Source organism: Trachypithecus francoisi, unplaced genomic scaffold (assembly GCF_009764315.1).
Source record: "Trachypithecus francoisi isolate TF-2019V2 unplaced genomic scaffold, Tfra_2.0 Lachesis_group10, whole genome shotgun sequence".
In the NCBI taxonomy this organism is placed as follows: Eukaryota; Metazoa; Chordata; class Mammalia; order Primates; family Cercopithecidae; genus Trachypithecus; species Trachypithecus francoisi.
The window spans coordinates 107,142,306-107,156,307 of NW_022681455.1; the positions used below are offsets into that span (position 1 = coordinate 107,142,306).

General features: G+C 46.3%; 1 protein-coding gene across 1 annotated transcript in view; it reads right to left on the reverse strand.

Annotated features, from left to right (window-relative positions):
* Positions 1 to 327: 327 nt before the first annotated feature.
* Positions 328 to 14,002, reverse strand: part of CMTM4 (CKLF like MARVEL transmembrane domain containing 4) — an 81,916-nt gene continuing 68,241 nt past the window's right edge. Inside the window, exons 3-4 of the mRNA XM_033218694.1 lie at positions 9,593 to 9,691; positions 328 to 7,781 (exon numbers count right to left, since the gene is read on the reverse strand). Coding sequence (XP_033074585.1) covers positions 7,617 to 7,781; positions 9,593 to 9,691 — 264 coding nt within the window. The 3' untranslated portion in view covers positions 328 to 7,616. The remainder of the gene's footprint in view (positions 7,782 to 9,592; positions 9,692 to 14,002) is intronic.

A 14,002-nucleotide genomic window follows, 5' to 3' on the forward strand; every position in this document is an offset into this window, starting at 1 on the left:
AGAACTGCAGCCCTGGAGGACCCAGGTCCCTGTTCTCGTCCAGGCTGATGGGAAAAGACAAGACATTCCACCCAAACTGTCACACACCACATGTGCTGAAAACGCATATGAAAGCTGGGTGTGCAGGAGCGGAGAGGCCCCTGGTGGAATTTAGTTCCACCTTGTCAGCCCTGGCAAAGCGGCAAAGCTGGTTGGTGTCACAGAGGCCTTGTTCCACTGAGGATCATGGCTCTGTTCAACCTCCACACAGCAGCCCTGTTTCAGGAACTGGATCCGTAACCTTTAAGGGGCAGAGGAGGCCAGTCAGAGTGAGGAGAGACAACAATATCCTTACACGTCCATTTATTAAACAAGAGTTCCTTCATGACGATTTAATACAATAGTTATTAACGATTAGTGTTGAGAAAATTATTTTCCTCTACATACAAAAATACAGATTTGAACACCATGAAAAAGATCAAGACAAGTACCGTGAAAAATTGGTCCTTCAAATGAAAGGGGGAAAATTGAGGGCAATGTGAGGCTTTGCCTGCTGTCAGGGACAAATCAATAGCAGCAAAGCTTTGGGGCCCCAACCCACTCCAGACATACAGACTTGAACCCGAGAGCCAGGCCAGCCAGGGGGCACCCACCCAGGGCTTCTGTGTCAGCTGAAAAACCAAACACATAAACCTAAGTTTGCCCAATAGGCATTGCCTCAGAAAGCCCACAGTTGTGTCTTTAAACTGCCTAAATGAGAGACTTAACAAGTAAAATGTGATAGTTGTTAATATTGCCCCCCAAAAGTGCCACCAGGTGAAGTACCACGGATAAATCATATTGGAAAGTTACTACTTAGCCATCTGGCTTGACTTCCTTGGTTATCAAATAATTACATATTCTGACCCTTCAGAAGGACATCAAAAGCTACGATTTTATGTTTCAATCCATCTGTACCTTCATTTGCAATGGCTCAGCTAGTTTATTCAAGGGTTTTGGGACCAGCCATAACTCACGCCCTGCAGGAAGGAGAGGCGAAAGGAGCCGCTGAAGAGTATGTGTCTGTGTCTTGGTGTCATCTAGCTCCTCACAGCAAACAGCCTGTTTTGTTCAGGCCTGAAGCCTGGAATATGCCGCCGAGCCTAGCCAGAGCATCCACAACGAACCAATACGAGATCCAAGTGGAAGGTGAGAGCTCCGGAGCTGGCTGAGGTCCCCCGGGAAGCTTCCCACTCTGCAGTGGCAGGAAGGCCGCGCCTCTGCAGGACGCCCGCACTGATCCTGGAAGGGGCCCAGGCCAGAGAATACACTTGGGCTCAGTTCACCAGCCCAAACCACAGGGGAAGGAGCCAGACACCGTCCTCTCACCATTTTACACCCAAAGACAGAGGTCAGGGCTCTGATGCTACTCTCTTGTTTGTAAAATATGGAACCCCTTTCTTTGTACTGTTGGAGGTGAGCAGTGGCTCCAAACTGAGCAAGTGGTTAAAAAATGCCAAATGCAATTATACTGACTTATAATTATTTCACAGAAATATACTCTTACTCTCAGACTATTTAAATAAGCAGGAACAAGATGTGGGAGAAGCAGCAGCAGAGAGGAAAGAGGAATAGCCAGGGAATTTTTTTGTTGTTTTTTTCTTCTTTAAAATACATACGAAGTGTAAAGAGAAAATGGCCAAAACCTCAAAACTACCATTGTTGAAAACAATATTAAAAGGACACAATCTAAAATCATGCTACAAAAATAGTGTTATCTGGCTTAACTAAATGTACATCTTTTTTTCCAATTCCATGATTGACAAGAGTGCTTATGCGACGCATGGAAGGCACCAGAGGTGAAGTGATTATTTGCCTTAAAATATAGAAAGACAGAATTGCCTACTTTGAAAAAAAGAATAGTCATACTTGTAAATAAATAGTTTAGTGTTTCTGTCATGGGTTCCTGAAACCCTACAAATTTCAACATATACAAATAGTTTCAATTCCTAGCATTCTCTTAGAGGGAACCATGTCAAACAAAATCAAGTTAGGAAAAGCACTGATTTTATCCAAGTAGCTCAATTTGAGGCAAGATTCAAAAACTCATTTTAAAATGGGTTACAGAGTGAAAGAGTAGGGAGCAGGCAGCCCCCTTTGGGCCTGGGCCAGCCTACAAGTCCATCATAGGTGTCCTGCCCTCGCATCTGCCAGCCCTCGGGCCAGCCAGGTCTCCCTTCAAACCCTGAGTATTTGCCTTCCTCACTTCTGCAAAGAGGGGAACAGAGTCTTGAAACCTGCAAAATCAATTCTGGAAAAAGCAGGCAAGCAAAGCAGGGCCTGTGGGGGGAAGCAGCGTGAGTCAGGCCTCACCCTGGTGCAAGGGCACCAAGTCTCCCTTCTCTCCCCTTCCTCACCATCCCTTCGCGTGACTGACTTTCCTGATAAAAATGGGGTACTTCCTACTGGGTGTCTGCACTGTCATCCTAAGGCAACTCAAGACATGATAGTTTTAGACTATGATCAAATCTCACACGAACCATTATCAGAATCTTGTTTCACACCATCTCTCTTTTCAGGAACAGTTAGGAAAAGAAACTCTGGCCTGGCCCTAAATCCCATTAGCAAAGCTGACTAAGGTGGTTTGAGATATGTTCTTACTCCTTAACTCAAACTTTAAAAGTTTCGATAGCTCCCTGGGGTCCAAGCCAAAGGCTCCCTGGCCTTTCTGTATTATGCATCCCAAAGAAAACACGCCACCCCAGGTGTCTAGATAGCAAGTCACCTGAATTAAAGCCTCAGCATAAAAAAACATAGACAACAAACTTACCCTATGAAATAGGTACACCATTCAAGGACCCATCATCTAAACTTTTCTAGGCAAGTTGCCAGTGATTCCAACTCAGCGGGCTTGTGGGTGATTTTTTCCCTTACTGTTACGTTTGTGGATAGGAAAAACGAGAAAGGAAAAAAAAAAATCCCAAAGGTTGAAAAACTGTATCCAAATGGAAAAAGAATATATCCCAGACAAAAGAAGAGAAAATATAATAGGACCTATTCCGCTTCAAGCTGAAGAGTGTACAAATGCTACTCACTCACATGAAGAAGAATTAAACAGAACATTCACTTTCAGAAGAACATTCTTCTAGACGTAATAGATATTGAAGGTATTTTCTCTCACAGTTTCTAAATAAAAGAAACATAAAAAGTCAAATATTTTAAATTACTTTCTCAACCAGACAGTTCTTGTGATTTGAATGACATCTGCTGAGAAGAGAAGAAACACAAGATTCTGTAAAGCGCCAGAGAAGTTTACAAAGCTGAAAGCTGAGGGTGTCAGGCCTGCGTCCTGTCTGAGATGGCAGCCAAGCCAGCTTCAGAGTCACCTGCTGGACCCACATGTTCCTGAGCCAGATGCCAGGAGCTCACCCATAGCACGGGGAAGACCTGTCCCCAGCATCCCACTCTTGCCCTCAAGCTGACTGTGGAACATGAGACAGCTTTCAAAGACAAGAGAACAGGAAGGCAGTTAACCAAGTACACGTTTCCAAGATAGCCTGAGCTGTCTAGTGCTGATGGAAGACAGGCGGGGTGTTCCAGGCCACCGCTTCCTCCTTCATCTCCCAGACCTGACTGTGTGTGGACCTCACCAGCCTACCAAGCTGTTGGGCCTGGACATGGGTGCTGATAAAATAAGACAAACCTGGAAAAAACCCTGGATTCTGCAACTTCACTGGGAACTAACAAGGCACCTAGAGACCTCACAAGCTAATGGCAGTCCCTAGAGTAGGAAGCAACTTGTTATTCTGCTCAAAAGAATCCACAGTAGCTCTTGGCCTAGAAACTTTTTTCCCCTTTCTGATACCTGTTTAACGTCATTATTTCTCTGTAAACAAGATCTGGAGAAGGTGACAGTCAGGCAGTGGCACAAAGACTTCATGATTGCTTTGTTTTGAACACAGATGAGACAATGGGAACCCTTAAATCATCACTGCCTTGCAGAATCACTAAATTGGTCAGGTGTCTCCACGCTCTATTCATCTCCTAGGTGCTAAGACCAACCCACAGAAAATCTGGCGATTTACCTCACCAGAGAGGGATTAGACCTCAGTCCACCTCTTAGAGCACATGGATAGGTAAGGTTTTCTCATGTGAATCTACAAGAAAATGTACGCCTGGGCCATACGCAGGACATGACAGACACTAGGGTTGTTCAGGGCTCATTCACTGCAAGCAAGAATTCACATACATGAGTGCACAAAGGTGTTGGAGCTTGGTCTCCTCAGGCTTAACCCAACGCTGACTCACTAGGACAGCTTCCAAGAACCACAGATGAAACTGCAAACTTGAAGAGCGTCAAAATGTTTTCAACTGAGTCACGAAGCTCTCCCAGAAGCACCCGACATAGGGTGGAGGTCAGACACATTCCGTGGCTGCCCACAGGCGTGAGCCTTCCCGCCAGGGGACAGTAACAGGACCCAAAGGGCTGCGGGTGCTGCCGGCTCCCCAGGGCCAAGCCCTCAGAGCTGGGCTGGCCTTGCCCATGCTGGCTTCAGCTCACGTTGCCAAGGAAGATGTGTGTCGGGGCTGTGCAGGCTGCCACATTCTTGCTTTTTCTATAGACAAAAGTCACCTCCCTCAGATGGCTGTTCACTTCAAATCGAACTTATCTGACACGATTTTAATCTGTAACTGCATCTGCTCTTCCCAGCTTTATGTGGGGCCAACAAGTATCTTCAACCTTTCGTGACTGTAATCCCTCTTTAAGGCAGGGAAAACGTATTTCCCTCCCATGCCTTCAGCAGTGTGAAGGAAGGATATCAAAGAGAAATCAGAGGGAAAAAATACCAAATCCACCCAATCAGTGCCAAAATAAACTTTCTCTGAGGACGCCAGTGTTTGCATCCATCTAAAACCACCAGAGGTTCCACCAAATGCTTGAGGGTTTCAGCTGTACAGTGTCCAGGAACAAATCCAAATGCACATAGCAACTGCAGTTTCTTCAAGTTTTGCTTGAAATGTGAAAACCTATATCATCCCACCAGAACAGTGAGAAAAACTAAGGTCACTCAGCCTTCAAATGCCCCAAACCAAACTGATATTGGTCCCTATTGAAACTATTAAATGCAAAACACTTCCTTCAATTTGCCAAGAGGTCATTTTAAGGCTCCCAGATATAGATTGTCTTCTGTTTGCACAGAGGCAATATAAGAAAAATATAGGCGTCTTCACATTCACCGTGGACAACCCTATTCCCTCCATAACTTTCATCACCACATGGTCTAAACATGATGACATGTGCAACCACACATTACATCAAAGTGTCCATGGTACCACTTCCGGTCCTAGTGGGAGTTAATTAAATACAAGGAGAACATTTACAAAACCACGGGGGAGCCTCATGGCACAAAGGATATTAAATAGTTACAGGGACATAAATAATTCTGAAGACTCTATCACGAAGATGCAAATTGACTCCTAAGTCGCTCTGTGGCGTGTCATCCTTTTTGGTCATTCATCTGCATTTAGTTTCAGTGACTTCAGAACTATTTCTTGCAGCTGACAACATATCCTCGGGAGGCCGACCACCTGCTCCCACTTTCACCAGATGACCAAGTGGTTTTACTGAAGTGACCTGGGAAAACTTGGGCAACAAGCCCACCTGAATAGTGTTTTTCTTTTTAATCTCACTTCAAAGGTGGTCTTTTTGGGGGGCCAAGTAACATGATTCCCAGCAGGAGATTTCTGATAAAGCTCAGGGTGGTCCTTCCAAGTGGGCCCCATTTAATGCAAGACTGAGCCTTTGTGGCCTTATTTTAAAAGGGACTCTCAAAGCGAGATAAGCCCAGTTTTGACTTTGCAAACACACTCAACAGACCTGCCAGGCAGCACACCCAGCTGTGAGCCGGCCTGGCTGCCCTCTCTGTGGGAGCAGAGGGGAGACAGTTGTTAACAGGCTAGCAGGGTCAGCCCGAGGCAGACATGGTGCTCAGCCACATAGCCTGGGCCACTGCTCCGAACTCAGATCGTACTCAAGATGTTGATGCAGGGAGCTAACCCCAGCTCCGACCCCCAGCCCAGCAGTGTTGCCTGACCAACACTGTGAGATCAGACGCTATCCTTTCCCGGGGAATGAGACGCCACATGTGCATAAGGGGACGCTTTCTCACAAAGACCCCCGCCACCCCCTCGGAGTTATTTATTACACAGTACACTGCTAAAGCTGTCAACATTTGTCAGCACTTGATCTTGGGGATTTCTCCACATTACTGCAAAATCTTCCTACCACAGTAAGTGCTTTTTGGTAAGGGCTAAACACAAAATGTTAGAGCTAGAGTGAGGTTTGTAAACATTAAAAACAGTTCAAAGAGTGAAAACCTGACAAACTAAACCAACTTTTTTCCATAAAAGATATAATTAATCTCTCATTAAAAAAAAACAAAACTACTGCATCATGGGGACTCACTGAACTCATTCACCACACACAATAATCTTCACTTTATCAATAATCAATCAGAAACCTTAAGCAGCTAGGATTTTTCACCCCAACAACTCCCAAGAATGATGTCTGTAGTTACGATACTGAGGCGCCCAAAGCAACAGTTAGTGCCTTTTGAAACATGGGTGGAAGGGTGTGTTCTGGTGCAAATTCAAGTATTTTCAAATCCTAGACGAATCTGCTCAGAATCACGTTAGAACTCTTTGCAGGCATTTAGAAAATTAGCACACATCCCTAAAATAGCGGAGGGGTGTGTGTGTGTGTGCGCGCGTGCGCATGTGCATGCTGTTTTTTAACACAACCACATACCTCCCACCTGTGGTCCATGAAGCCAGCAAATGGGCAAGTGCTGCAAGTGCTTTGGCTGGTGGAATAGGCTTGTTTCTTTCATAGCTTTTACCTGAGAAGGTAAAATGACTGAAAATCTGCAGTTCAGCCTCAAAGTACTTAGGGTAGGCAGGAAACTGGAAAACAAGATGGTCCCCATACTCCTGGAGAAGAATCTGGGGTTCAGGAAGCTGATTCATTTGAGGAAGAATCAAGTGATTTCTCATCAGAGTAGGAAACAAAAGGTAACCCTCCCATGAGTCACAGGTCCCTAGGAGCCATCCTAATAGGACATCAGCTTTCCCCAACCCTGTGGCCTTTGGGCTGGTGCTGGCTGCCTGGGGGCCCTGGCATGGAAGACGAGGAGTGGGTTGGATCCTGGCAGCCAGACTCAACACTGACTTGGAGCAGGTGGTGCCTAAGGCTGCCTGAGAACCACTGCCGACTGACCGTTCCAATGCTGTCCCTTCATTCCTTCATATTTCCCCCACTTTTAGCAGCCCCATTTAATCCAAAGTCGTCTTGTTACAAATACACATGACAGGGTGGCTCAGAGTCAAAGGAAGCCTGTGCTTCAGGGCAGGTAAGACCTCAAGTGGACCTGGGCAGTGACATGGCGGCTCCACAGCCCCAAACACCAAGGAACATGGGCCTCCTGACTCCACCGCGGACCCGCCCACTGGGCCACTCGGGAAACCCTTTCCCAAAATGAACTTTTACCAAAGAGGACAAAATTCAACTGAATCACATGGAAATTTGACACAACAAGGGAAAGAAAACTTGACTGAGAGACGGGCACAAGGACGGGAGGGAGGAGGATCCAGGCAGGTCCTCACGTGTCCAGGCGCTGGATCTCAGGGCGACTGTCCACATCCCTGGACTCTGTGCGGGCTCGGATGTAGTCATTGGTGCTCTGCTGGCGGACGCTGACTCTCCATTTCTGCACTGCCAGGAATGTGTTCACTGCATATGCCGCAGTCGCCAAGAAGCCAAATATCTAAAACACACCAGCACAGTTAGTCCTCGGGCACGTGGCCTAGCCCCCCAAGGCTTCCGTGGTGACCCAAGCCACATGCAGCCCCTTCCTGCTCTGCCAACTGACCACTACAACCCTGTGCCTTCATTCTTTGATCTCTTTCCCCTCTCAGCAGCCCCATTTAATCTAAAGTCTTGTTTCAAATACATATGACAGGGTGGCTCAGAGTCAAAGGAAAGCCTGTGCCCAGCCCTGCTGGATGTGTGGCTGTCACACCACGGCTGAGTCTCTAGTCATGTGACACACAGAAAATCTTGCCTGACCTAAAGACAGCCTAAGGTTTCCTTTGAAGTATTGTGGACCTATAACAAAAAAAATCACAAAAGTACCTCTTTTACTGCACCTTCATGGCCTCTGGTCCCAGATAAGAAAATACAGTGGCCGGGCGCGGTGGCTCACGCCTGTAATCCCAGCACTTTGGAAGGCCGAGGCGGGCGGATCACAAGGTCAGGAGATCGAGACCACAGTGAAACCCTGTCTCTACTAAAAATACAAAAAATTAGCCGGGCGCGGTGGCAGGCGCCTGTAGTCCCAGCTACTCGGGAGGCTGAGGCAGGAGAATGGCGTGAACCCGGGAGGCGGAGCTTGCAGTGAGCCGAGATCGCGCCACTGCACTGCAGCCTGGGCAACAGAGCGAGACTCCGTCTCAAAAAAAAAAAAAAAAGAAAATACAGTGCAGACAAAATGTAACGTAGACAGAAAATCAGGGTTTTGCATGTGGGTCCTAAATCAAGCCACAGGGCCAAACGTTCCACATCACAGCCCCCATCCCACACCTGCCTCTCACTGGGCAGCTCCAAGTAAGCAGCTCCAGAGTGAGAAGCACAGAGTTTTAATTATTAAGACTGACAAATCTCCTGAGTGGCACCTGAGAGAACAGCTAGTTTAATCATTTATAAACCTTTTAATCCCCCCATTACAAAAAGGATACCTGTTCCTCATAAACTGAGAGCAATACAGAAATGCAGGGCATGCAGACGGAAAGTCCTACATTATCTGGTCCCTACCCGCCATGGCATTTCCACCTTGAAATGTCATGTGACTGCTAAACGGTGTCATGACTGCATTCAAGAACCCTCCCTTCCCCAGGCAGGTAAGGCTCTTTCTTTTTTTATTTATTTTATTTATTTTTTTTTTTGAGACAGAGTCTCGCTATGTCGCCCAGGCTGAAGTTCAGTGGTGCGATCTCAGCTCACCGCAAGCTCCGCCTGCCGGGTTCACGCTATTCCCCTGCCTCAGCCTCCTGAGTAGCTGGGACTACAGGCACCTGCCACGACACCCAGCTAATTTTTTTGTATTTTTAGTAGAGACGGGGTTTCATCGTGGTCTCGATCTCCTGACCTCGTGATCCGTCCGCCTCAGCCTTCCAAAGTGCTGGGATTATAGGCGTGAGCCACCACGCCCGGCCAGGTAAGGCTCTTAAACAACATCACTGACAATCATCAAGGACTATGTTGGAAACGAACCAAAGCAGGGGTTCTTGAACTTGAGTATGCATCTGTATCATCCAGAGGGTTCATTCAAATACATTTCTGACTCAGTAGCTCTGGAGTGCAGCCTAAGGATGTCTAACAGACGCTGAGATTGCTGTTCTGGGGCCCATACTTTGAGAACCACAGCACTGAAGGGACTGGGACCCCCGCTGGCCCAGTAACATCATCTTTAGCAAAGGAAAAGCCACAGGAGGGGGAGCAGGACAAATGCCAGGGACAGGCGCGCAGGTCACAGGAGGTCCCCAGATCAGCCTGCTTTAACCATTTGAGTTTGCTTACCACGGCAGCAATTTCTGCACCAGCTCTGTGGTTTAAAGTAGCCAGTACGATTGAAGCAATAAAGAAAAGGAAAGTGCTGAGTCCAGTGTTGACCAAATCCTAGAGAGAGAGAGACAAAATAAAACAAGTGAGAAGAACCATTCCATCTTTGCTCTAAAAGCAACTGAAGAACTTTCAAAATAAGACCTACAATACCCAACCTCCCTGGTGGTCCATATTTCAGTCTCAATGTCACAGGGTTACTGGTCACACAAAAGAAGGCAAAGTTTATGACACTACATGATAAATCATCACCACAAAATCTGCATTTTCACCAACCCCACTACCCTTTCTGAAGAAATACTAACCAAAATTGGTAACAGTAATTACCATTTAGAGGTCTGGTGCCATCTTTTAAAAACCACACTCAAATCATCTTGCTATGGACAAAGCTCTCCAGGGGTCCAAATGTACTAAAACTGGTGAAAATCCCTCCAGCATTCCCCGCACTCACATGGGACATTCAAAACAAACTTTCACACATAGAAAGCACACAGCCAGACCTCACGCTCTTTCTCAAGCAGTCTTTCAAGCCTCTATGTCACTAAAGCCTGGAGAATTTTCTCCTAAGTTTCTTGCACAGCACACATCCACCATTTCATAGATTTAACTCCTGTCTTATTTGTAGAAGGGAACATAGCACGGTAATGAAAGGTCACAGCCTGAGCAGGGTCCAAACCACCCATATGACTTTGGACAAGCTACTTTGTTTCTGTGCTTTATGTGAGAATGTACCCCATTCCTCCCAGAGTTGTTGAAGGAATTAAATGGAACCATACAGGTGAAGAGCCCAGCATGGTGCCTGGCCCACAGCTATGGTTGCTTACACATTTACTGTCACTTCTATTATCACCACTTTGGCATGAGGCCCCCAGTAGCCTGGGTCATAACAGAGTACCTCTAAAACCTCTATAGGAAAAAAAAATTCAGGAAAAAGCCCAAACTGCCTGAGTGCCAGGCTGATTACACTATAAACACCTGATGGGTCCTCTGGTCTGGCCTGGCTCCAAGGTCGATTTCTCTTTTTGAAGATGTAAAGATGGCTGGTGCGGTGGCTCATGCCTGTAATCCCAGCACTTTGGGAGGCCGAGGCGGGCGGATCAGCTGAGGTTGGGAGTCAGAGACCAGCCTGACCGACATGGAAAAACCCCGTCTCTAATAAAAATACAAAATTAGCCGGGTGTGGTGGCTCATGCCTGTAATCCCAGCTACTCAGGAGGCTGAGGCAGGAGAATCACTGGAACCTGGGAGGTGGAGGTTGCCGTGAGCTGAGACTGCGCCGTTGCACTCCAGCCTAGGCAACAAGAGCGAAACTCCATCTCACAGAAAAAAAGAAAGAAAAAGAAAAGAGAAAACAGTCAAAAATGTTACAGTTGTAGGAGTATCCATAGTTTTAAATTTGTGTTAGCAATGATCATTAACAATAGTGAATGGAGAATGAGATGATGAATGGGATCAGTGAACACAGGGAAAAAAATTTCAAAAAGCCTATTTTAAAAAGATACAAAATAATCTTCCAATATGATCTGAGGCTAAGGGACCAGATTAAACCGGGGAAAAAAATGCCAGCAACTGCCAATAAGAGCATAACATATCTGCCTCCTCAAATCCCACTGAATTATATTTAAATACTGAAGCACTTGCTTAAAAGATGAATCTAAATATAATTGAGCTTCTAGGGCTGTGCTGTCCAACAGGGCAAACACTAGCCATGTGTGACTAAAGTTAAACTAATTCATATAAAATTTAAAAATTCCATTCTTCAATCACACTAGCCACAATTCAAGTGCTCAGTAGCCACACGTGACAAGTGGCTGCCTCAAGGGCAGAGCAGATCAGAAAACATTTCAATTATCAGAGCAGCTGCTATGGCACCACATTGCCCTCAGACCAATGACTAGGTCACAGAGATGGGGAAAGAAGGACATGTGAAACATTACCATGAGGGTGCACGCAGCCAACTCAACTGCAGGACCTTCTACAGGATAAATGACCCAGTTTTTCTAACAAGTCAACAGAATAAAAAGAAAAAGAGGGGCCAGGTATGGTGGCTCACGCCTATAATCCCAGCACTTTGGGAGGCCGAGGTGGGCGGATCACCTGAGGTCAGGAGATCGAGACCAGCCTGGCAAACATGGTAAAACCCTGTCTCTACTAAAAATACAAAAATTAGCTGGACCCCATCTCTACTAAAAATACAAAATTAGCCGTGGCCAGGTGTGGTGGCTCACACCTGTAATCCCAGCACTTTGGGAGGCTGAGGTGGGTGGACTGCCTGAGCTCAGGAGCTCGAGACCACCCTAGGCAACATGGCAAAACCCCATCTCTACTAAAACACAAAAAATTAGCCAGGCACGGTGGCATGCACCTGTAGTCCCAGTTACTCGGCAGGCTGAGGCAAGAGAATCGCTAGAGGCCAGGAGGCGGAGGTTGCAATGAGCCAAGATCTCACCACTGCACTCCAGCCTGGGAGACAGAGTGAGACTCCCTCTCAAAAAAAAAAAAAAAAAATTAGCTGGGCATAGTAGCATGCGCCTGTAGTCCCAGCTACTTGGGAGGCTGAGGCAGGAGACCTGCTTGAACCCGGGAGACAGAGGTTGCAGTGAGCCCAGAATGCGGCACTGCACTCCTCTGAGCAACAGAGAGAGACTCTGTCTCAACAACAACAACAAAAACGCAGGGCTGGGGGAATGGAGCTGTTTGCGGGGACCTTGTGTGCATCAAGATTTGAACAAAACAAATGTTGGCCAGGCGCGGTGGCTCACGCCTGTAATCCCAGCATTTTGGGAGGCCGAGGTGGGCGTATCACGACGTCAGGAGATCGAGACCATCCTGGCTAACATGGTGAAACCCTTTCTCTACCAAAAAATACAACAAAAATTAGCCACGCCTGGTGGTGTGCACCTGTAGTCCCAGCTACTGGGGAAGCTGAGGCAGGAGAATGACGTGAACCTGGGAGACAGAGCTTGTAGTTTGCCGAGATCGCGCCACTGCACTCCAGCCTGGGCGACAGAGCGAGGCTCCGTCTCAAAAACAAATAAAAAAAAAGTAAAAAGACATTGTGGGCCGGGCGCGGTGGCTCAAGCCTGTAATCCCAGCACTTTGGGAGGCTGAGACGGGCGGATCGCGAGGTCAGGAGATCGAGACCATCCTGGCTAACACGGTGAAACCCCCATCTCTACTAAAAAATACAAAAAACTAGCTGGGCGCCTGTAGTCCCACCTACTCGGGAGGCTGAGGCAGGAGAATGGTGTAAACCTGGGAGGCAGAGCTTGCAGTGAGCTGAGATCCGGCCACTGCACTCCAGCCTGGGTGACAGAGCGAGACTCCGTCTCAAAAAAAAAAAAAAAAGACATTGTGAGACAAAGGGGAAATCTGAATATGAACTGGATATTAAATAAAATTAAATATCGCTAATTCTGTTGGGTATGACAATGGAATAGTGCCATTTAAAACACAGTGCTGTATTTTAAAAAGAAAGGTAGTGAGGAAACAAATGACAATGTTAAGCAACTATTGAACAAATACTTTTAAAAATGTGTATTCCTACCTAACACCTTGAAACAAAATAAATCAAACAGAATAAAAATTACGTTTAAAAAGCAAAACCACAAAAGTATGTGTGTGTGTTTAAATAACCCTGGTCAAGAAGAACTTTCTAAGCATTATACCAAATGCAGAAACCTTCAAGTATAATCTTGACAAATATTAAACCTTAAATAACCATTTGACAAAATGGTCAACATTGGCCAGGCACAGTGGCTCACGTCTGTAATCCCAGCACTTTGGGTGGCCGAGGTAGGTGGATCACTTGAGGTCAGGAGTTCAAGACAAAACTGGCCAACATGGTGAAATCCCATCTCTACTAAAATACAAAAATTAGCCAGGCATGATGGCAGGTGCCTGTAATCCCAGCTACTTGAGAGGCTGAGGCAGGAGAATTGCTTGAACCCGGGAGACGGTGGTTGCAGTGAGCCAAGATCGCGCCACTGCACTCCAGCCTGGGTGGCTGAGTGACACTCCGTCTCAAAAACCAAAAACCAAAAACAAAAAAAGCTCAATATCTTTAATTTATAAATAGCTCTTGCAAATTAATGAGAAAAAGTAACAAAGTGAGAAAAGGACATATATAAGCAATTTGAAAAAGAATACTACTGGGTAATAAGCAGGAACAAATATTCAAATTTACTTATAGCCAAAGAAATGAAAATTAAATTGGCAGTCATATACTACTATTCCCCTGTGGGACTAACAGACTATACGCCTGGGGTAAGCGTGTGTGTTGGAGAGAGTGAGAAGACCAACAAGAAGGGCTTCAATGACACAACTTCCTGGAAAACCACTGCCAATAGGTATCAAGGGTTTTAAAGA